We start from the raw sequence: 20,199 nt of genomic DNA, 5'->3' as shown, positions 1-20,199 counted from the left end.
AACCATTCAGAGCAAAACTCAGGCCATCTGACCCCACTAATGTCCAGTATTCCCCTTTTAGATAAATGTATATATTCTGGATGAATATGTATATTTTGTACACTGGAGCATGCTAAGCCCCCATTTCATCTGACTCTGCCTGCTATTAGGTTTCATGCTTCTGTAACGAGCCGTGCAGATTTGCTTAGTGGCAAATCACTTTTATGGATTTTAAAAGCAAGCACTTTCCTCCAGGAGGGAAGAAGTGTCTCCTACACATTCCCCACAAACACACCTTGGCACTGGTGTTGTGATTGCTTTGAAGGCTATGCGGCAGGACACCCTCTCATGGCAGTGGTGTGGCTTCAGCTTCCAGAAGTTCCAACTGAAAGGAAAGAAATTGTAAATACCATGAGTAGGTCATTGATTTCCCCTCCCATGTGTTTCTTGCAAATATTTTTTTTGGGTGAATTTACCCAGGATTTGCTGCTACTATCTCACTGTGCAAAGCTGAAGGCAAGAATTTCCTTTCAGTTTACATCAGGAAGGCAGAGGAAATTACCACAAAAATTGTGGTTTGAGCTAGTGATCTGACTCTGATTTCAAAATAAGAGTAGTTCTTCCACTTAAAACCTCTTGCTGATTCTCAGTAACGTAAGGTGGCAACAACTGTGTTCATTTAATTGTTTACTCACATATTTGAGTGGGCTAGACCCTCAGCTGGTGTGAATCGACATAGTGCCATTGAATTCCACTGAGTTATGTTGATTTACACCAGCTGAGGATCCGGCCCAATATGTTTGCAACAGAGAAATTAAAATAGAGAAATGTCTTCTCCATGACATACACTATGTTACCATGTTTAAACTAGAATACATTACGTGCCAAGTACATAATGGTGGCAGTTTTCTTTCTGTACGGAGAATCCTATGTGAATTTCATTAGTAGAGAACAACTTTGGTCCCTTCAATGCACTTTTTGCAGTCATTGCTGAAAAGTTAGTGTTCTCTGTGATACATGAGCATCTTCTTCTAAGCTTTTGCTTCCTATTGTGCCAAATACAATCAATTGTCACTCTGCTAAATTAAGAGTTTTAACTTTTCTATAGTTCATCTGTAATAGTCCAAAAGTTCAGTCTGAGACGGGAATTAAATCCCCCGCCCACGAAGCCCCCAATAGCATATCATATGGTAGATAGCTATAGTTTTCTTTGTGATCAATGCTGCACCTGTGCAGACGGGCACTACCAACAATTTCAACAGCAAAACCTGCCAGTTTTTCTCTCCTTGAAAGCCATTTATCATTTCTATGCTCTGACAATGGGCTATATTTTTCAGTGTTGTAGCAAGTTGAAATCAAGGTGAAACACCTTCCAAATGAAGTGTTTGTTGCTCAAAAAGTAGAGCTCCTGATTAGACTTAGACCACTGGTTTGGTTGAAACAGGAAAGGAGAAGCTCTCCCTGCACCAGTCACAGAGGAAGAGGTGCTTCAGGGCAGCCCTGCTCACCCAGCAAAACACAGGAGAGGAGCCTCTTACTTTTCTTTCGGCAAGGAGGTGTTTTCTTTAACTCCTGGTTTAAAATAAGATATGACCTGAGGTCAAACCCGAGCCCAAATTTAGGTTTAGCAGTGTCAAAATTTCACAAGCTTTATTTCAGCTCTGTCTGCAACTCTGTGGTGGAAATTCCACTAGCAGCTACTTAGTTAGAAATGGATTATAATCCTCAGATCTGAATATTCCTATGCTTTGGGGAAATTTGCATCCCAAAATGAATGTTGTGGCTTAGGCCCATCTCTAACTTTTATCGATCAGTTAAAGCTTTCCATTTTTCATATACTAATGAACATGTGTGTTTCCTGATCATTTAGTTCATTTCACACTTTTAAAAACCAGCTTCAGCAATTGCATGCATTTTTATAAGAAAATCAGTTAGTTCCAGTCCACCGAGTGTCATTTATTCTTGATTTTCTTCATGAGTAGTAAGCCAAACAGATTTGAGAATCACATACATTAGAGAAAAAGCAATGGGCTCATTTCTAGAGCCACTCCATGTACAACCGTTATAGAGCTTCAGAATAGGGCCCAGTTCTAAAGAGCTGCTGAATTTAGCAATAAACATTCACAAAAATGACACTTTTCTGCCAACAAGGTTATTTAGGAGTATTCCATTGGAACCCCCCCCCCACACACAATGCTTTATAGTAATTGAAGTATGCTATTATTTATAGTGTGGCTATGCCCATTTTTAATAATATAAGGTGCAGTTCTCCCTTAAGATATACAAAGCAGAATTTGATCCACAGCATACTTCTGAGATGGTGCAAAATAATTTAACAGGGGAAAAAAAAGATAGGGGCTACTCTACCTTGCAAACACTGGGCATAATGTAAGGGTGGCATGCTCCGCTCCTGGGAGATGAAGCAACTTGTGTCACTCTTCGGTGATTCTCCCTGGCTAACTCAAGGGATGGAGCTGATGGGTTCTGAAGTGAGTACTTGTCTAAACCTTCTTGGTTAAGGGAAGCTTGGCACACTTTGATTTTTTTTTTTTTTTGACTGTGGGGCTGTATATAAATGTATAAATGCACTTACAGTGATGTATAAGTGAGGAAGAAATAAAAAGCAAAGAAGGAATGGAGGGATCCTGAGGAAGTCCCTTTCCCCAAATAAAACTGCTTAATGTTAAAGTACTTTGGACTCTTCTATGAGTGACCCAGCATAGGTATGGAGTATAAAGGAAAGGTCAGACACTCAGCTGGTGTAAATGGCATAATAGCTTTTTGTTGAATTTGATGGGACTATTCGGGTTAATATCAGCTAAGAATCTGGTCCAAAGACTTTAAAATCACTTCTTACCCCAGTCAGGTGAACACTATCTGCAGGATTCTGTTTCCTAGGTTAAAATCTGCTTGAATATTTTTCCTGCATCAAGGATGCTAATGATCCTATTGTTACTGAAAAAGACCTTTTTATTATTCTTTTTGGCAGCTGCTGATTATCTTAACAAAGATCAGCTGTTAACAAATTGTGTTGATGATGACTGCTGAATTCTGAAAAGTCCAATTCATTTTGATGGATTCATTTCTAGCTAATTGATTGTCATCGCCACAGTATCTGAGCACCTACTTCAATGAACGCAAGTGAGATACTGCCATCTTTTCGGAACAATTCAATGAATTGTCACTTTCTGACACACAATTCTTTGTCAAATTCCCAAGCAGCTCAAGTCTCAAGCACTTTGGGCTTAATCTTGCTTGGGTTCTCAGTGCCTTCAGTTCTCATTAACTTTAGTGGGAGTTAAGAGCATTCAGTCAGCACTTTGTTAGGGTCCTTTGTCTGTTCCACTGAAAATTATATGAATTGTGCTGAGCAGTCTAAGGAATTAGTACTCATACGAAATCCCCTCTAAGGCTTTGTCTACACTAGAAAGGCTTGTTGGTATAGCTATAGTGAGAGTTCTGTCAAACCCTCCTAGTGTACTGTAGATGCCGCTTATACTGGAAACAGAGTGCTTTTGCTGATTAAGGGTCAGTCTACACAAACACTTAATGTTTGCAGCAAGTTGGGGTGTGAATCTACCCAGCACCAGCAGGTTTTGTGCCCTTTTTCTTTTTATGTGAATTGTAAAGAAGACTCAGAAGATCTTGATAAAGGTTTATTTTTCTGCTTCATTTCTTTGATCACAGGAACGTTACGTTTTTCTTTCCCTGTTTAGCTTGATGTTTCCCGGGGAAGACTCAGATGTGGAATAGAAGCTCTCAGACCTAATTACAGGGGCATGGGTGTTGAATCACGAACAGAAGAGCTTCTTATCCAGCAGTTTGACAATTGAATTAAATAGGTGTCAATAAAAAAAAAGACAAAACAAACCCCAGCATTTTAAACAGCTTGAATAAAAATCTCTTCCCCTCTCAATAAATCCAGTTTGATTTCCTTGGTACCTGTGATGCCATAAACCTACTCGTTCTTTAAGGCCAGTCTTCACACACATGTTGTACTGCTTTAATTATACCAGTATAGCTGAAGTGGCACAGACCTCCCCCCCACAACAAGTGTGGACGCACTTATTTTGTCATAAACTTGACTTGCATTGTAATAACTTATTCTTCTATGGGAAGGGGTTACAAAGCTTCTTTATACTGGCAGAACTGTGCCCACACTGGGGGTTTCACTCGTATAACTATATAGGTTAAAAATATCACACTTCTAACCAACATAGTTGTACAGGTACAAAAACTGTGTGACGACTGGGCCCAGGCTTGCATAGACTTCCAGGAAAAACAGGACCTTTCAGAACTTCTTCATAGACCATAAAGAAGCAAAAAGATTGCACAAATATATTTTCTGCCTTTGAAAGTCATCTTTAAAATGGGAGGAGGATAGGGATATCTATTTGGCTTACCACCATGCACTAGTGGTGTGAATAGAAAAGTCTATGATCCTTCATCAGTCATTCACAGAATGTTCAGCAGTTGCAATCATTCTGTAAGTAAGACCATTCAGCTTCTTTCTGTGTGTGTGTGTGTGTGTGTGTGTGTGTGTGTGTGTGTTTGTGCAGCCACACACACACACACACGGCCTGATCATGCAAAGTCCTTTTGAGAGCCCCCTACTTCCAAACTTCATTGGGTATTGCGAGCACTTAGCATCTCACTGGATTGGGTTGTGTGTACGTGTACACCAGCTGTAAAGATAAACCAAGCTACCTCCTGATACCTATAAATCAGTAAAGACTGTAACTTCGGAATACATGTCATCTCCAGGAGGGAGGCCTGAATCCAGAGATGACATCTCCACTGCTAGTCATACCTGATGGTTAGTCCTATCCACAGTATTGGCAGTGGAGGCATGATCACGAGTGTTTTGTCGGATGCGGGTGGAGTTTTGTTGCTCGATAGTGGAGGAAGTGGGAATGCAGAATTCTCTGAAACATCTTTTGAAGTTTTCATCTAGAAATGCATAAAGGACTGGATTAAGGCAGCTATTTGTGTATCCTAAAGCGATACAGAAGTGCCAGGAGACTGTTTGGAACGTAGTTTCTGGAATATTGATCAAGGCTTTAATGATGACATAAATGTGGATGGGAGTCCAGCAGACAATGAACACCGCCACCACTACAAGGACCATTCTTGTGATTCTCCTCAGGTTTCTATCCTTCTCTTTGGAGCCAGACAGCATGCGGACACTCTTCAGGCGTAAAATCATCAAGCCATAGCACACGGTAATGATCAGGACTGGCATGATGAAGGCAAAGATGAATACACAGATTTTCAGTAGGTTCTCCCAGTACCAAGCTGGGTGAGAGAACGTAAGAGTGCAGTCAATGGAACCTAAAGTAAAACAAAATTATAGAGAAGAGTGAACAGTTCAGTGTTTAACTTGCTTTGCTTTAGTCTTTTCCTCCCCTCCCTGCGCCCCACAATATTGTACAATGCAATTTTATAAAATGAGTAACTGAAACAAAACAGTTTGAATGTCTGATGCATGTTTGTTTGCAGCCATGCAGGTACTTTACCACAGGTCTGTACATCTTCTGAAGAATGCAGGGTTATTGCTAGAGAGTTGTGACGTTTTTGTTTGAAAGCCAAAACCAAAAGATTCTTGCTTTGTTTTTTTTGTCAAAAGGTTCACTTATGGTTTACAAACAAACTTGGGCCAATTTTCAGTTTCAGCATGAAATCTTTTGAAACAGGGCAGTTTAAACAGTGTTTTGTTTTGAGGATTTGGGGCTTAAAAGAATAATGAGGAAGGAGGATGGTTTTCCAGCTGTAGAAAGCAGCATGAAAAAGACACAAAAGCAAGAATGGGAGGAGGGGAGCAACAAGATGAGTGGGTGAAGCAGAGGGAGTGATAGGAGATGAGTTGCAAGCAGGGGATCTCAAAAGTCAGGAGAAGTTTGAATTTTATGCAAAATGAGACAAGACGGCATTGGAGAGATTTGGGGCTCAGTCCTGCAAGGTGCTGACCTGCATGCTATCCTGATCCAGCAAAACACATAGACACATGCTTACACACACTGAAATCAATTGGACCATTGTAACAGGGCAGGCATCTCTCCCTCCCTGGGGTCCCTTGAAAACAGTCTTGGACCACCTCTTTATTGTCAACACCTCTGTTTTCATTTGTTTCCTCCACCAAGCCATCATCAAAATTCCTGTGCAGCACTTTTACCTAGAGTGTCCTTCAATCCTCAGCCCTTTCTCCAGGGAGGAGAAGAAGACAAAGCAATCTCACCAGCCAGCAACCTGGCTTCCCCAGGGCCCTGCTAGCCCTCTCTCCTCCCTTTGCACTTCCTTCTTTTGGTTTTTAACTATCTTATTAGCGGATGGAATAGTTAGCTTCATAGCTTATCAGCCCACAGTCTTCTGCCCCCCAAGTCAGGCACTAACTACTTTCCCCAGAGAAACCCTAAGGATATGTCTATGCAGGGATAAGAAACCTGTGACTGGCCCAGGTCAACTGACTCTGGCTCCCAGGGCTCAGGCTCCCAGCTGAAAAATTGCTGTGGAGACACTGGGCTCGGGCTGGAGCCTGAGCTCTGGGACTGTGCGGCCTGAGCATCTACACAGCAATTTTTCAGCCAAGAGCCCGAGCCCAAGCCAGTTGGCCCAGGCCAATCGCCATTTTTTTAATCCCTGTGTAAACGTATGCAAAGTGACCAGAGTGCTGGCTCAGCTGCTAGCTCCCAGCGGTCTGTCACAGTCACCTGCATGCTCACAAAAAGCACATGCTTAAGTCCATCCCTAGTTACTACAGCGTTTACATTTGTGCATAAGAGCTGTGTTGACTCAGGCTCAGAGTGGTCAGCACCTTGAAGGTTTGAGGCCTTAAAGAAGTGCATGGATGGCTGAGGGAGGGAAAGGAAGATTAATTTAGCTGCTGATTGTTAGAGTAGAGAGGCAAGAGCCCAGGAGGCTGGAGAGGAGGTGATTATACCAGTCTTATTAAACATGGATAATAATATACACATTCAGAAACATAACTCGCTGGCTGAAATGATCAGGTAAGATGTCATCAATCAGATCAAATGTGATAAATATTTCCACTGAATGTTGGGAGTGAAGGTGATTTTGTGTGTTTATATGAAATCCCAAATGGTAGAACTCAAGAGATTCCCATAAATATTTTTGAGAGTGTTTTCTTTGCAATTTAATGTATTTAACACACATGAAATGTATTGGCTAGGCAGTTCTTTTTCTGTTATCCACATAAAGACAGCAGTTGCAATGCAAGATTTTCCACACTGCCCTCAAACCATAAAATGGGTATCTCCACATCTGTGGATTTTTCAGATTTCCCTCTCATTTGTATTATTGCTGCACTTGGAGTTCTTAACCTGCGTTTCTACATGTGTGTTTAAATTATCTTGACCATGACAACTCATCTGTTTAACTCTAAATTGTGACAATCATAGTGGCTACTCATGTTCCAATGTGAAGTTCCTTTCTTTTGTTTGCTCTTTGGCTGGTAGCCACAACTCCCAAATGTCAAGCCGTAGAAGATACTTCTGCTCCACAGCATCAATATCTTAGCTCTCGTTTCTTGTTGGCTTTTCTTTTTTTAGTCCTGGATCTACTTCTGCGTTTGCTAGAATTATTATGCAGATGAGTTTTCTACATGGCTCTGGTGTTATTCTGGATAATATTTCCTGTTAATGTGCTCGTTAAAAAGAAATTCTGAAGTGCTAATATGCTATTATATTCTGGCATATGAGGGAAATGTAATGTTTTATATTATGGTGAATGTAAATCACTAGGTGAGTGTGCTTGATTACAAAAATAAGTTCTGTAATAAAAAAGGAATATTTTTATAAAGGCTGAATAGACTAAATCTGAGTTGCATTGTAGGTGCTTTCTATGTCATAGGAGAACTTTATTTACAGCATTTCTGTGCATCTAATATATGTATGTGTATGTGTGTGTGTGTACACACACATACATACAACGAGAACAAACCTCTTTAGTGATCTAAGCCAAAGTTCTCAAATATTTAAAGAGGGGAAGTGACATACAATGCCTTCCATATATAATATACACAAACAAGTTGTGCACACAGCTATTACTGTAATGCAAGTTAACATAACACCTTACAGTTTCGTTATGAGGAGAGATTAATAAGACTGGGACTTTTCAGCTTGGAAAAGAGATGGCTAAGGGGAGATAAGTTTGAGGTCTGTAAAATCATGGTTGCTGTAGAGAAAGTAGATAAGGAAGTGTTATTTACTACTTCTCATAGTACAAGAACTAGGGTCACCAAATGAAATTAATAGGCAGCAAGTTTAAAACAAATAAAAGGAAGTATTTCTTCACAGTCAACCTGTGGAACTCCTTGCCAGAGGATATTGTGAAGGACAAGACCATAACAGAGTTCAAAAAAGAAATAGATAAGTTCATGGAGGATAGGTCCATCAATGGCTATTAGCCAGGATCGGCAGGAATGGTATTCCTAGCCTCTGTTTGCCAGAAGCTGGGAATGAGCGACAGGGGATGGATCACTTGATGATTACCTGTTCTGGTCATTCCCTCTGGGGCACCTGGCACTGGCCACTGTCAGAGGACAGGATACTGGTCTTTGGTCTGACACAGTAGGGCCATCCTTACGTTCTTAAACCATATCTTCAGATTGTGTGCAGTATCACTAAGATAACTCATGCTCTTGTCCCTGTAATCCTATTCTTTCTATCATCCTTCCGCTGTCCTCCCCCCCCCCCCCGGTCATATTTTTACTTGGAACTTGATTGGCTATCTGGGACTCCTGAACCCCATGAGGAGTTCCAATGAAGTCAGTGTGGGCAAATCTGTTTGCAGGATTAGACTGTAAATGCTTTGGTTTGTACTAGTGGTGCCCTGCACACTTTTTGATAGTTAAGGCTTGATCCAGTGCATTATGGCTCTTTCCTTTGAAATCAATGGGAACTTTGTTACTAGCTTCAGTTGGCTCAGGATCAGATCCTAGGTCAATGAGTGTCTTTCCACTGATTTCCTTGGGCTTTGGATGAGGCTCTTAATAGGTCAATAATAATTTTTTTTACATGAAAACTGGAAGCATATTTTAAGAAACAAAAGCTCTTGAAAGTATGTTCCTTACTTGTCAACTATAGTTTGTGTACATTTCATGACGTGACAGGCTTCATCTACATATGTGTTCATCTGCAGTACTTGGTGTATATTTTGTAAATATAGATTTTTGTTTTTTGGAGGGGCAGAGTAGATGTGGAGGATAAGACTTAAAACCATAAGTCTGGGGACCTTATGGTTTTAAGTGAGCATTTAAACATTCAGTTTAACTCAACCCCAGTTATGAAAGTCAGACTCACCGTGCCTGTATTTTGTGGTTGCCATGAACATAACTGGCAGACCTATGGTTGAAGAAAGAATCCAGTTGCAGACATTGACAATTTTGGCATTTCTGGGAGTGCGAAAATCAAGAGCCTTGACTGGGTGGCAAACAGCTATGTAGCGATCCACACTCATGGTGCAGAGTGTAAAGATACTTGTGAACATATTGTAGTAGTCTATGGATATAACGATCTTACAAAGGATTGTACCAAATGGCCATGTTCCCATCAAGTAATTCACACTCTGGAATGGCAGAGTACTTGTTGCTAGGGCATCTGCCAGGGCAAGGTTGAAAATATATATATTGGTGGCAGTCTTCATTTTGGTGTACCTAGAAAAATCAGCAAAGTGGGTGAATGAACACAGCTATCAGTATTAATCAATAAAATCAATACCAGTGACTTACCTGTAGGAAGCAACTGTGAAACAACAGTATTGGCTTTGAGATTATCAGAGACACATTTTATAATTAATTTTATTTAATCAAGCAACTGTCTAATGCACAGGCTTCAAATGAAATATTTTTACACACCTCCATGAATGTTTGTAAAACAAAATGAAGTATTGTTCTAATAAGTGACAATGCAATCTAGGAGAAAATTTGCAGAAGAACCATTATGGCTGAAGCAGAATTGAGACAAAAACTGATTCAACAAATATTTTTAGTATCCACTGGGCACTACACTAGATGAAAAGAACTGCTGTATCTACTAAGTATTGGAATTGCAGTATATAAAAATGGAGACCTAAATCATATATATTGTGGCATTGCAATGGTTCAGATTCTTGGTGAAGAAGTAAACAAAGAGAAATGTCCAATATGTCTAAAAATCCAATTTTATTTTAAAAGTTTTTGGCTTGCTACTAATTTTAGGAAAGTTATATTTAAAACTTACAATATTACATAACAAATTTACTATAATTACGTTACAACAGTGGAAAATGTAAGACGATCTCATATCCTGACCTGCTATATTGGTCTGAGTGACTTACATAATTAGGAAAAATTGAATGAGAAAAGAGCTGCTGTTAATATAAGGACTAACTCTTTAGAAGTGTACACTTAGTAACCAGCTTTAAAAATCAATCAGTTAGTTTTAAATCTACCAAGTACCTTTCAATCACAGCTGAACAAGTAGGTTTTTGTTGTTGTTGTTAATTTAAATCTTAATTTGAGTTAGGCCTGGCCTGCACCTCAAATGTAGGTTCACCTAGCTACGTTGCTTAAGGCTGCAACAAATGTTGTGCCCTATATGACATAAGTAGGCTGACCTAATCCCGTAGACACAGCTAGGTCGAGGGACAGAAGGATTCTTCTTCCACCTAGCTCCAGTCTCTCTAGTGGGTGGATTTACAGGGACGGTAAAACCCCTTCCGTTGCTATAGCAAGTGTCTATGCTATAACTCTCCAGCGACATCGCTGCAGTGCTACAACTGTGCTCCTGTAGTGCTTGTAGCATAGATAGACCCTTAATATTGCTCTGAGTGGTGCATTAACTTCCCCTTTGTTTCATTAACCTTTGTGAACATCCTACAGTGTAGTATTCCCTAAGCCATTTGATACTGCATGAGGTCGTTGAGTTTAAAAGATTTGCAGTGGTAAAATGAAACTTTCTCTCACAAAGTAAGTTTCAGGCCATTCTGCTCGGGAATTCTGATTGCTTCCTAGGTTGCTAAGCACACTGGTTGTCCTGTTCTCAGTGGATCAGATGATCTTTTTTTAAATTAAACTCCTTTGTGGTCCCACAACATAACATATAAAGTGCCTTACCAAACAGAAAATGTCTTTACATTTTAAGGACTGATTTGTAAAAGAAACAAATTACTAAAGATCTTTTTAGGAGGCCCTCTGGGGAAAGACATAAAAGGTGTAAAGGAAGATATTTTATGTTTCTTTCTCTTGCCTTGCTCTGTTCAGGAGTTTTACTGAACAGCTGCTGGTTGTAAGGAATTGGTGGCCACCATTAACTAGAGAAGGCAGATTTGTACAACCTGAACATGGTTTCAAGAACTTTGTTTAAAACTTCTGATCTAGCAGAATATCTGAAGCAGCTACTAATCTCCTAATTTTCTCATTTTATAGCACTGTGTATGTACAGCCATAAGCAACCTACATTTAATGTTTTTGTTTTTTTTTATAGTTTTCTCATAGTTTAAAACTAAAACAGCAAGCTGTTGGTATCATACTCATATTGCTTTTTTGGGGAAATTATGATACATAGTTATGTATCTAAATTATAAACCAAAGCACAGAATGAATTCTGCAACAATAAAGTACCCAGGCTGCTCATTCTACTGCCACTCCCCACACTGCCAGGACAGAAGGGTTAGTACATAGGTTACTCAACAAACATCAAGGTGATCAGAGAGAGACGTAGGTTCTGTGCGAGATTCTCAGAGTACCCTGTGGAGACTTCTTTCCTGTGGAGAGGTACTTAGAAGAAGCTGCTGTGATCCTAAGAGATACTGAAACTGTTGGGGGAGATTCCATGTAGGAGAGATTCAGAAAAAGCCAGAGCTATCAAAACAACAGATAGGGAGGAGGGAGAAAAAATTGGCTGGTAGGGGATGGTTTGCTGGAGGGAAAGGGTTAATATGGGCCTGAGAGCCAGTTAACCAGCCTGTTTGCGCCAGAGAGTGGGCCAGGCCTAACTGGAAATAAATCTCAGATGGGGGAGAATAGAGCTTGTTGCCATAAAGAGGTGGGTGAACCCAGCTGAAGGAAGAAGACTCACAGGAATGAAGGTGGGAAGTGTGCATGTGTACTCACTTGTGTATGTATGTATGTGCTTGTGTGCTCTCTCTCTTGCAAGCAGCCTGAAAGAAGGCTGAAATGGAGGAAGGAGAGCAAACAAGCTACTCCAGGGATGAGCTGGAGACAAGGGTCTTGCCCACATGCTCAGGGTTCAGCTGATGGCCATATTTGGGGTCGGGAAGGAATTTTCCTCCAGGACAGATTGGAAGAGGCCATGGGGGTTTTTCCCCTTCCTCTGCAGCATGCGGCACAGGTCACTTGCTGGAGGATTCTCTGCACCTTGAAGTCTTTAAATCATGATTTGAGGACTTCAATAGCTCAGACATAGGTGAGAGGTTTATTGCAGGAGTGGGTGGGTGAGATTCTATGGCCTGCATTGGCAGGAGATCAGACTAGATGATCATAATGGTCCCTTCTGACCTTAATATCTATGAATCTATGAAACTGTAGTCTCCATGAACCCCTGAGTGAGGGCAGGAGTGTGCCAGCCCCTGAACAGTAGGGTTGTTGGGGGAACAGGAGCCTGAGGCTTGGGGTAGGGACAAACTGTAGCAGATTAAAGCTACTTGTGAGGAAGAGGTGGCTTGCTGAGCCCAACTGAGCTGAAGGTTTGGTTTTCTGTTTATTTTTTGTTGGACTTTGGCAAAGGAAGGCAAAGGCTGTCAGGGGTGCAGCTCTACAAAGGGGTTTGGCTGAGGGCCAAGGCACTTCTACAGCCATGGTACCTCAAAGGTTGTGGGGGTGGTGGTGGAAATTGAGGTAGCACTGCTGCAATGCCACACCTGGCCATGACGGGGCATGCTGGGACAACAACATGCCACACCACATAAAAGGGCTTTTCTACACTTAAATGCTGCAGCTGCACTGCTGTAGTGCTTCAGTGAAGACACTACCTGTGCCAATGGGATGGATTCTCCTGTCAGTGTAGGTAATCCATCTCCCTGAGAAGCGGTAGATGCGTCGATGAGATTTTTCACACCCCTGAGCAATGTAGTTATACTGATCTAATTTTCTAGGGCAGACCAGGCTCAGATACTTTCATTCTTGCTGTCTTTGCATTATTCATTGTCAGTAGGGCCTTAAAAGTTCATAGACTGTGAATTATTTCATTTCATGGACTATATAAACCACCGATGGAGGATCTTGCTTGATGCACTATGTAATCTTCAAATACCTAACTGATCTGTTATTAAATATAAAGGAAGCAGAGCCTTCATGCTTACTGAAAGTATTTGGCTCTCAAAGGCCTAATCAGGTCTTAAATATCTGTCTCTACTGTACATTTTAAAGATTATATTGGGGGTCGGCAACCTTTGGCACATGGCCCATCAGGGTAATACCCTGGCGAACCGTGGCCACTGGGAGCTGTGGGGGGCCGTGCTTGTGGATGGTCAACGTAAACAAAATGTCCTGTGGCCGGCCAGTAGATTACCCTGATGGGCCATGTGCCAAAGGTTGCTGACCCCTGGATTATATAAATGGCTTTTTTCTAAAAGATGAACTACATTAAAAGTGATTATTTGTCCAAATAAGGGGATTGTTCATATGTCCAGTATCATGTCGGTGTGCAAATAGATTACTGAAGTAACTGGTTTAAAAGACTTTTAACATCATACAAATATAACAATCATTCCCTAAAATATAGATTCCAAAGACTTCATCAAAGCTATTATGTTTTCTGTTTAAGTATCAACCTGCTTGTGTGAGTATTGTGCATAGACTCTTCTGTTATCCAGCCCTTCTGGCATCTATGATGTGGTTACAGTACCTTGAAGTAAGTGTGTGTGTATGTGTGTAATTGTACCACATCTACATAAGTTAAAATATATGTAGTAACATTTGTAAAGAAATATGATAGTGGGCGTAAATTATTAAGAATTTAAAAAGTTGGAATTTTATTTAAGGCAACTTTGAAGCCTGAAAACTATCTTTTTATTGGCTTTTGTATTTAAAAAAAATAAAAGCCTTGCATCAAAACCTATAAAAATTTGAATGTCAACATTTGGCATATGGAATTTCAACAGCTGAAATTCTGAAAATGCTGAGGTATGCTGACTCTCTCTTTCTCACTGGTTATGTAAAAAGTAACTTGTTCTACCAGCAATGTTGTCTCCTTTTTCAATGAAAAATGGAAACCAAACTACTATTCTCCTAGGAACCCTTAACAAATGGATCCAAATTTCTACAGGATAGAAATGCATTCATTTTTTTAAATTGAAACTACGGGTTGCGGGTGTTGAAGTTTCTTATTTGTAACAGGTTTGCTTCTCCAATGCCTTGCACCTTGTTTAGTTGTTTATATCTGTCCAAAAATGGGCCAGATCCTAAGCTGCCCTAGACATCATCTCAACACAAACGGAGGCAAGAGACAGAGGTGTGAGAATTGCAGCTTTCATTAAAATACACATTAGGTTTCTCATCCTCAGGGTTGCAGAGAAATGCTTGAATATATAAACCCTAGAAAGATTCAAAACTTAAAGCCAGAAGGCAACCAAACAGTGGCTTAAATATCATGATCATATGACTTTTCCAGGCTTGACTCATGCATTTTGAATACTACTCCTGCCCCACCCAACTTTGTTCCTAATGTTCCCTGAGTGTGCATGTTACATCGGAGGGGGCTGGGGCCAGTGGAACTCCAAGCTAGAGGAATCCTCAGCTGTCCCATTAGAGCAACTTTCTGGCCTTAGGGCCACCAGATTGGTACAAAGGGGTTAGAGCAGGGGCCAAGATGTGGTCCGGTGAGGGCACAGGAGGTGGAAAATAAATGAGAAATTGGCTGTGATGTCATTTTGGGAGTTTCTTTTCAGGAAGAAGGCTCTTATGAAACTGTTAGGCTGCTGTTGTGCTCACTGAAATAAGGGGGCAGGCAAACCAGCCATTAGGAAATGTGCAGGAAAGACCCGTATACAAATAATGGACACGGTTCCTACAAATCTCTTTCTGCTGTGCTCGGGGACATTAAATTATCTCCCCAAACTAACACCCTCTGTGCACAAATGACGTGTTAAAACAAATGAAGACTTATTACGTTCAAATGGATGCATGTATTAAACTAGTTTATGCAGTTGAGGTCTCCTTGAATGGGCTTCAGAAGATTAAAATGCATGAAATACACCAAGCTGAACTAATTTAAATTAGCATTTATTTTCATGGCTGCTCTGATTAATCTTGTATACATGCCTAGATAATGTATCCCCCCTAATAAAGCAATAATTAGCAACAACATGTTTTCTTTTGGGGCTTTTACCATTGTTAGTTCATGGCACTTTAACACAAGTTGTACAACTTACTGAAGTTGCTGTTCCTTTCCTTACTGAAAGGAACTGCAAGGAATCGTTCTGTTCAGAGGTATTAGATGAGCGTTAGTTAGCACATGCTTTTTATATTGATACGTACAGCAAACCTTGCAGCACAATGGCGTGGCAGCAGCAGTGCTCTGTGTTATACTGTTAAAGAGCTGGATTAGGAAATAGACACTTCTCCAGGCCAGTCTTGTCCAGCAACCTAGTTTTGTACCTGACTGTATGAGGATATGTGCTACAGGTCCCCAGACCATACAATAAGCACAGTATTTGTGGCCTATCGTGGGCTCAGGGCCCAGTTCCGCATGGTCCATAGTGAGTCATTGAATACCAAATACTTTCAATTCTCACTGGGCCCATCACAAATATGTACTGTTCAGAAATATTTTTACAAGCATCTGTCCGTTCTGCTGGCCCCCCCACCCCCCCGGCAGGAACTGGCGTCATTAAAAGCCTATTGAAAATAAAAGTTTGAACTCTAAAAATGCACACTCAAGTGGGTGAGGGTAAAGTCAGGTGAGGCCTGGGATGTGAGGAGAAACAGTCTCTGTGCCAAGGAAAGGGAGTGACATGGGCTTTCCATGTCATGGCTGCCTGGGTGTATTGGCATGCTGAAGCAGCAGTTTAGAAGGAGCTCAGTGTCTCTGCATTGGTGCTTGATGGGCTTTGTATAGCACTGTTGCTTTTGGGCTCTGAGGAAGTGAGGCAGAAGTACCAGGGCGAGCCCTTCAAATACCACTATAGTGGCAAAGAGACACTGGGCTTCCTCGCTCTGGGCCTCTCACACAGACATTGCCTCTGCACACAGGCTTCTCCACTCCAGCTAAACCCAGCCCCTGCCTCCCTAAAACTTGTACCCCTCATGCTCCCTGCCTGACTCACCAGCTCCTGCCATACCCCTTACTGCCAGGACTGCTTCCCTGTCTCACCAATGGCATCTACAGAACACAGCTGGGGAGTTGGGAAGAGCTGGTTGATATAGCATTTTGACAAAAGCTGAAAATGGACGTAGCTGAGAGACTTGAGCGGTTTCATCAACTTATCCTGACCCAACCCAGTTAGATGATGATGAGGAAGGGGGTTAACTAGCTATGTGTCTAATTATAAGAGTTCAAAAATGGCGTGTCTGTGTGTGTGTGTGAGAGAGAGAAGAATGTACCTCCGGGTTTTAGGGACTATGATTATTTAATTAGAGGAATCCAAAGAAGTGTGGCGGTGGTGATTGGGGGCGGGGGGGAGTCAGGACAAATTTCAAAAGGGAGATTTAAATGTTTGTTCTCCAAAAGTTTAATAGATATGCAGCCACTTCTGGGATGGAAGGAGGCAATTTGCTGGACCGCATCGGTTAGGAGAAAGACACATTTTGAATAGGATGTTGAGCCAAACTGCTGTTCTAACAAAATGGACCATGCAATCCTTATGATTCAGGCCAAGCTGTCAAGACCTCTGTTTTGTGTCTAGCTTTTAAATTTGCTAACCATAATCTAGGAAGCACATGTAAATGCAGGAACAATAGTTGGTTTCTACTTAATACTTACAAAAGTGGTAAATGCTGTATGGAGGCCAGGAAAACCGCACTGATTTTTAGATAACTACACAATATGTATAATACAGTCCAAATGCCTTCTTTGGAAATATGGAACTTATTTGTTTTCCACTACCTGCTCTGTAATTCAGTCATGAGCCAGGGAGCATCACAGAGAGGAAAGAGTTGCCAAGACATATGTGCAGCCGAGTATTGGGAGGGTATACCAGAACTGAGATCACACTGAACAGTTATAGTTCTTGCTGTGCTCAGCATGGAATGAAGTAGTGCCACCAAATAATCCAATTTCTGGCTTTACTGTTGGAGGCAACCCCCTTCTCTCCTTACATAACTGCTAGATGATGTGCAGCTTCCCAAAGGAATTTCTGCAGAGGCATTTGAAAAGATATACAGTAGATCTGAATGTAGAATGTACTGGACCAGAGCATAGCTCCTATATTCAGGGCTTTGGAGCTGTGCTCCGGCTCCGCTCCAGCCCCAGGCAAAAACCTGTAGCTCCACTGCTCCGGAGCTGCTCCGCGGGCTCCGCTCCAAAGCCCTGCCTATATTGGTGTAGGTCAACTGGTTAGGTTAGTTTAGACCAGTCTTTGTCCACCCAACTCCTCCCTCCCATTACTTTGGTCTTTTATTCTGTGGATTCCCCTCCCCACAATGTCCTTTCTTCACCTCATTCTTTCCCCTGGACTCTATTCCCCTTCCCCAAGGTGTCTCTTCCCCTAAATTTTCTTTCTTCCTGCAAGTCTCTGCCCTCCAAGCTACTCTCCTCCCATAATAGAGGGTGCAATGAGAGGAGGAGAAGTATCTCTAGGAGACAAGAGCAACGCTAACCCCCACCCTGAATTCACAGAACACCTGCAGGATAGGAGAAGGAAGTAGCTTCAAAAGACTAAAAATTACTTTGGAGAAGCCTGTGTGTTCACTGCCCTTTCTCACGCATTCAGGGCCAATTAGCAGCTTCAGCAGCAACCCAGCTTCTGGAAAGGAGGGCATGAAAGCTGAGGTAATTGTTGGTTCCAGTTGATTTTTAGCACCTGCCATAGCTCTTGTAGGGAATGATGTGACACCCACTTGCATGTCTCACTGAGGGTGTCTGACTCATTCAGGTTTTTAACTAATTGTTTTAATATGTTTGGCTTTGGGCTCAAGCTGCCCATTAATTCACTAAAAGAAAAGGAGTACTTGTGCCACCTTGATTTTCATACACATTGTAAGGAGAGTGGTCACTTTGGATAAGCTATTACCAGCAGGAGAGTGAGTTTGTGTGTGTGGTTTTTGGAAAAAAAGGGGGGGGGTGAGAAAACCTGGATTTGTGCTGGAAATGGCCCACCTTGATTATCATACACATTGTAAAGAGAGTGGTCACTTTGGATGGACTATTACCAGCAGGAGAGTGAGTTTGTGTAGGGGGGGCGGAGGGTGAGAAAACCTGGATTTGTGCTGGAAATGGCCCAACTTGATTATCATACACATTGTAAGGAGAGGTTTCAGAGTAACAGCCGTGTTAGTCTGTATTCGCAAAAAGAAAAGGAGGACTTGTGGCACCTTAGAGACTAACCAATTTATTTGAGCATGAGCTTTCGTGAGCTACAGCTCACTTCATCAGATGCATACCGTGGAAACTGCAGCAGACTTTATATATACACAGAGAATATGAAACAATACCCCCTCCCACCCCACTGTCCTGCTGGTAATAGCTTATCTAAAGTGAGCATCAGGTTAGGCCATTTCCAGCACAAATCCAGGTTTTCTCACCCTCCACCCCCCCACACAAATTCACTCTCCTGCTGGTGATAGCCTATCACCAGCAGGAGAGTGAATTTGTGTGGGGGGGTGGAGGGTGAGAAAACCTGGATTTGTGCTGGAAATGGCCTAACCTGATGCTCACTTTAGATAAGCTATTACCAGCAGGACAGTGGGGTGGGAGGGGGTATTGTTTCATATTCTCTGTGTATATATAAAGTCTGCTGCAGTTTCCACGGTATGCATCTGATGAAGTGAGCTGTAGCTCACGAAAGCTCATGCTCAAATAAATTGGTTAGTCTCTAAGGTGCCACAAGTCCTCCTTTTCTTATTGTAAGGAGAGTGATCACTTTAGATAAGCTATTACCAGCAGGAGAGTGGGGTGGGAAGAGGTATTGTTTCATGTTCTCTGTGTATATAATGTCTTCTGCAGTTTCTACAGTATGCATCCGATGAAGTGAGCTATAGCTCATGAAAGCTTATGCTCAAATAAATTGGTTAGTCTCTAAGGTGCCACAAGTACTCCTTTTCTTTTTGCGAATACAGACTAACACGGCTGTTACTCTGAAACCTGTCATTAATTCACTAGTTGCTTTTTTTTTAAATGGCTCCTCTCCCCCTACCTCCCATCACTTGCTCCCAATGGAGGGACCTCTCACATTTTGTCCATGACTTATTATGCATTATTTACTGATATTAGTCCTCCCCCAGATGGAACAAAAAAGCTTTTTTCTTCTCAAAGAACGGCAGTTTGTCTCCATTCAGAGAGGAAATCTTATCTGCCAGCTGAGGCAACATTTTCTGCTTTGACTACAAAGACTCTAGCAGTCAGAGCGTAAGGAATTTATTTTAGCTAGCATGTGCCATTGCTGCAAAGCTTATATAATGTAATTATTTTATCACTGTTTTTATCTCATGATTTTATTTCCTCTTTTTTATTGCACATATATGTATGGAAATAGCCCTAGCAGGAGCCTGCACTAAATAAAAACAATCTGATAATGTGGTGTTTCTTTATTACAATACATCTCTAAAAGAGAGAGAACCGCCAGGGGAAAAAAATTCTTTGTTTTTTTATGTTTCAGTGCAAAAAAATTCTTATTGTCTTAATCCTCCTCTTTTCCCAGACTTGCAATGAAGAGCAATTTCATTTTAAAAAGAAATTACTGTAAAGTGAATGCTCTGATACACAAACTAATAAACAGTAAGAACATTTGGAGCCCTATCAACTCTAGTGTAAATGGGTGAAACTTCCCTGCAGTCAAAAGTGTTTAGACTGTTGAACTTCCCTGCAGTCAAAGGAGGTAAGACTGTCAAACCGCCTTTAACTCAGTCCCATTATGACTAGGTAGTATGACACAAGGTGGGTCTCCAGTAGTAACTGTTGCTCCCATACGAGCTGTGTAATACACTACTGAGAAAAGATGAATGTTGCTAATACATACTTCAACTACTCACCTTCCCTCCCTCCCCCATGCTTCCAGTGAAACATATTTTTGAGAAAAATCAGTGGTTGCACCCATAATAACAAATAC

At 41.4% G+C, this 20,199-nt stretch overlaps 1 protein-coding gene across 1 annotated transcript in view; it reads right to left on the bottom strand.

The window, feature by feature from the left end:
- Window positions 1–325: 325 nt before the first annotated feature.
- The window catches only part of OPRM1 (opioid receptor mu 1), a 32,681-nt gene continuing 12,807 nt past the window's right edge, over window positions 326–20,199 (bottom strand). Inside the window, exons 2-4 of the mRNA XM_077811801.1 lie at window positions 9,297–9,649; window positions 4,790–5,310; window positions 326–364 (exon numbers count right to left, since the gene is read on the bottom strand). Of these exons, the coding sequence (XP_077667927.1) occupies window positions 326–364; window positions 4,790–5,310; window positions 9,297–9,649 (913 nt within the window). The remainder of the gene's footprint in view (window positions 365–4,789; window positions 5,311–9,296; window positions 9,650–20,199) is intronic.

This window comes from Eretmochelys imbricata, chromosome 3, assembly GCF_965152235.1.
Source record: "Eretmochelys imbricata isolate rEreImb1 chromosome 3, rEreImb1.hap1, whole genome shotgun sequence".
Taxonomy (NCBI): Eukaryota; Metazoa; Chordata; order Testudines; family Cheloniidae; genus Eretmochelys; species Eretmochelys imbricata.
This window is presented reverse-complemented; position numbering and strand designations above follow the sequence as displayed.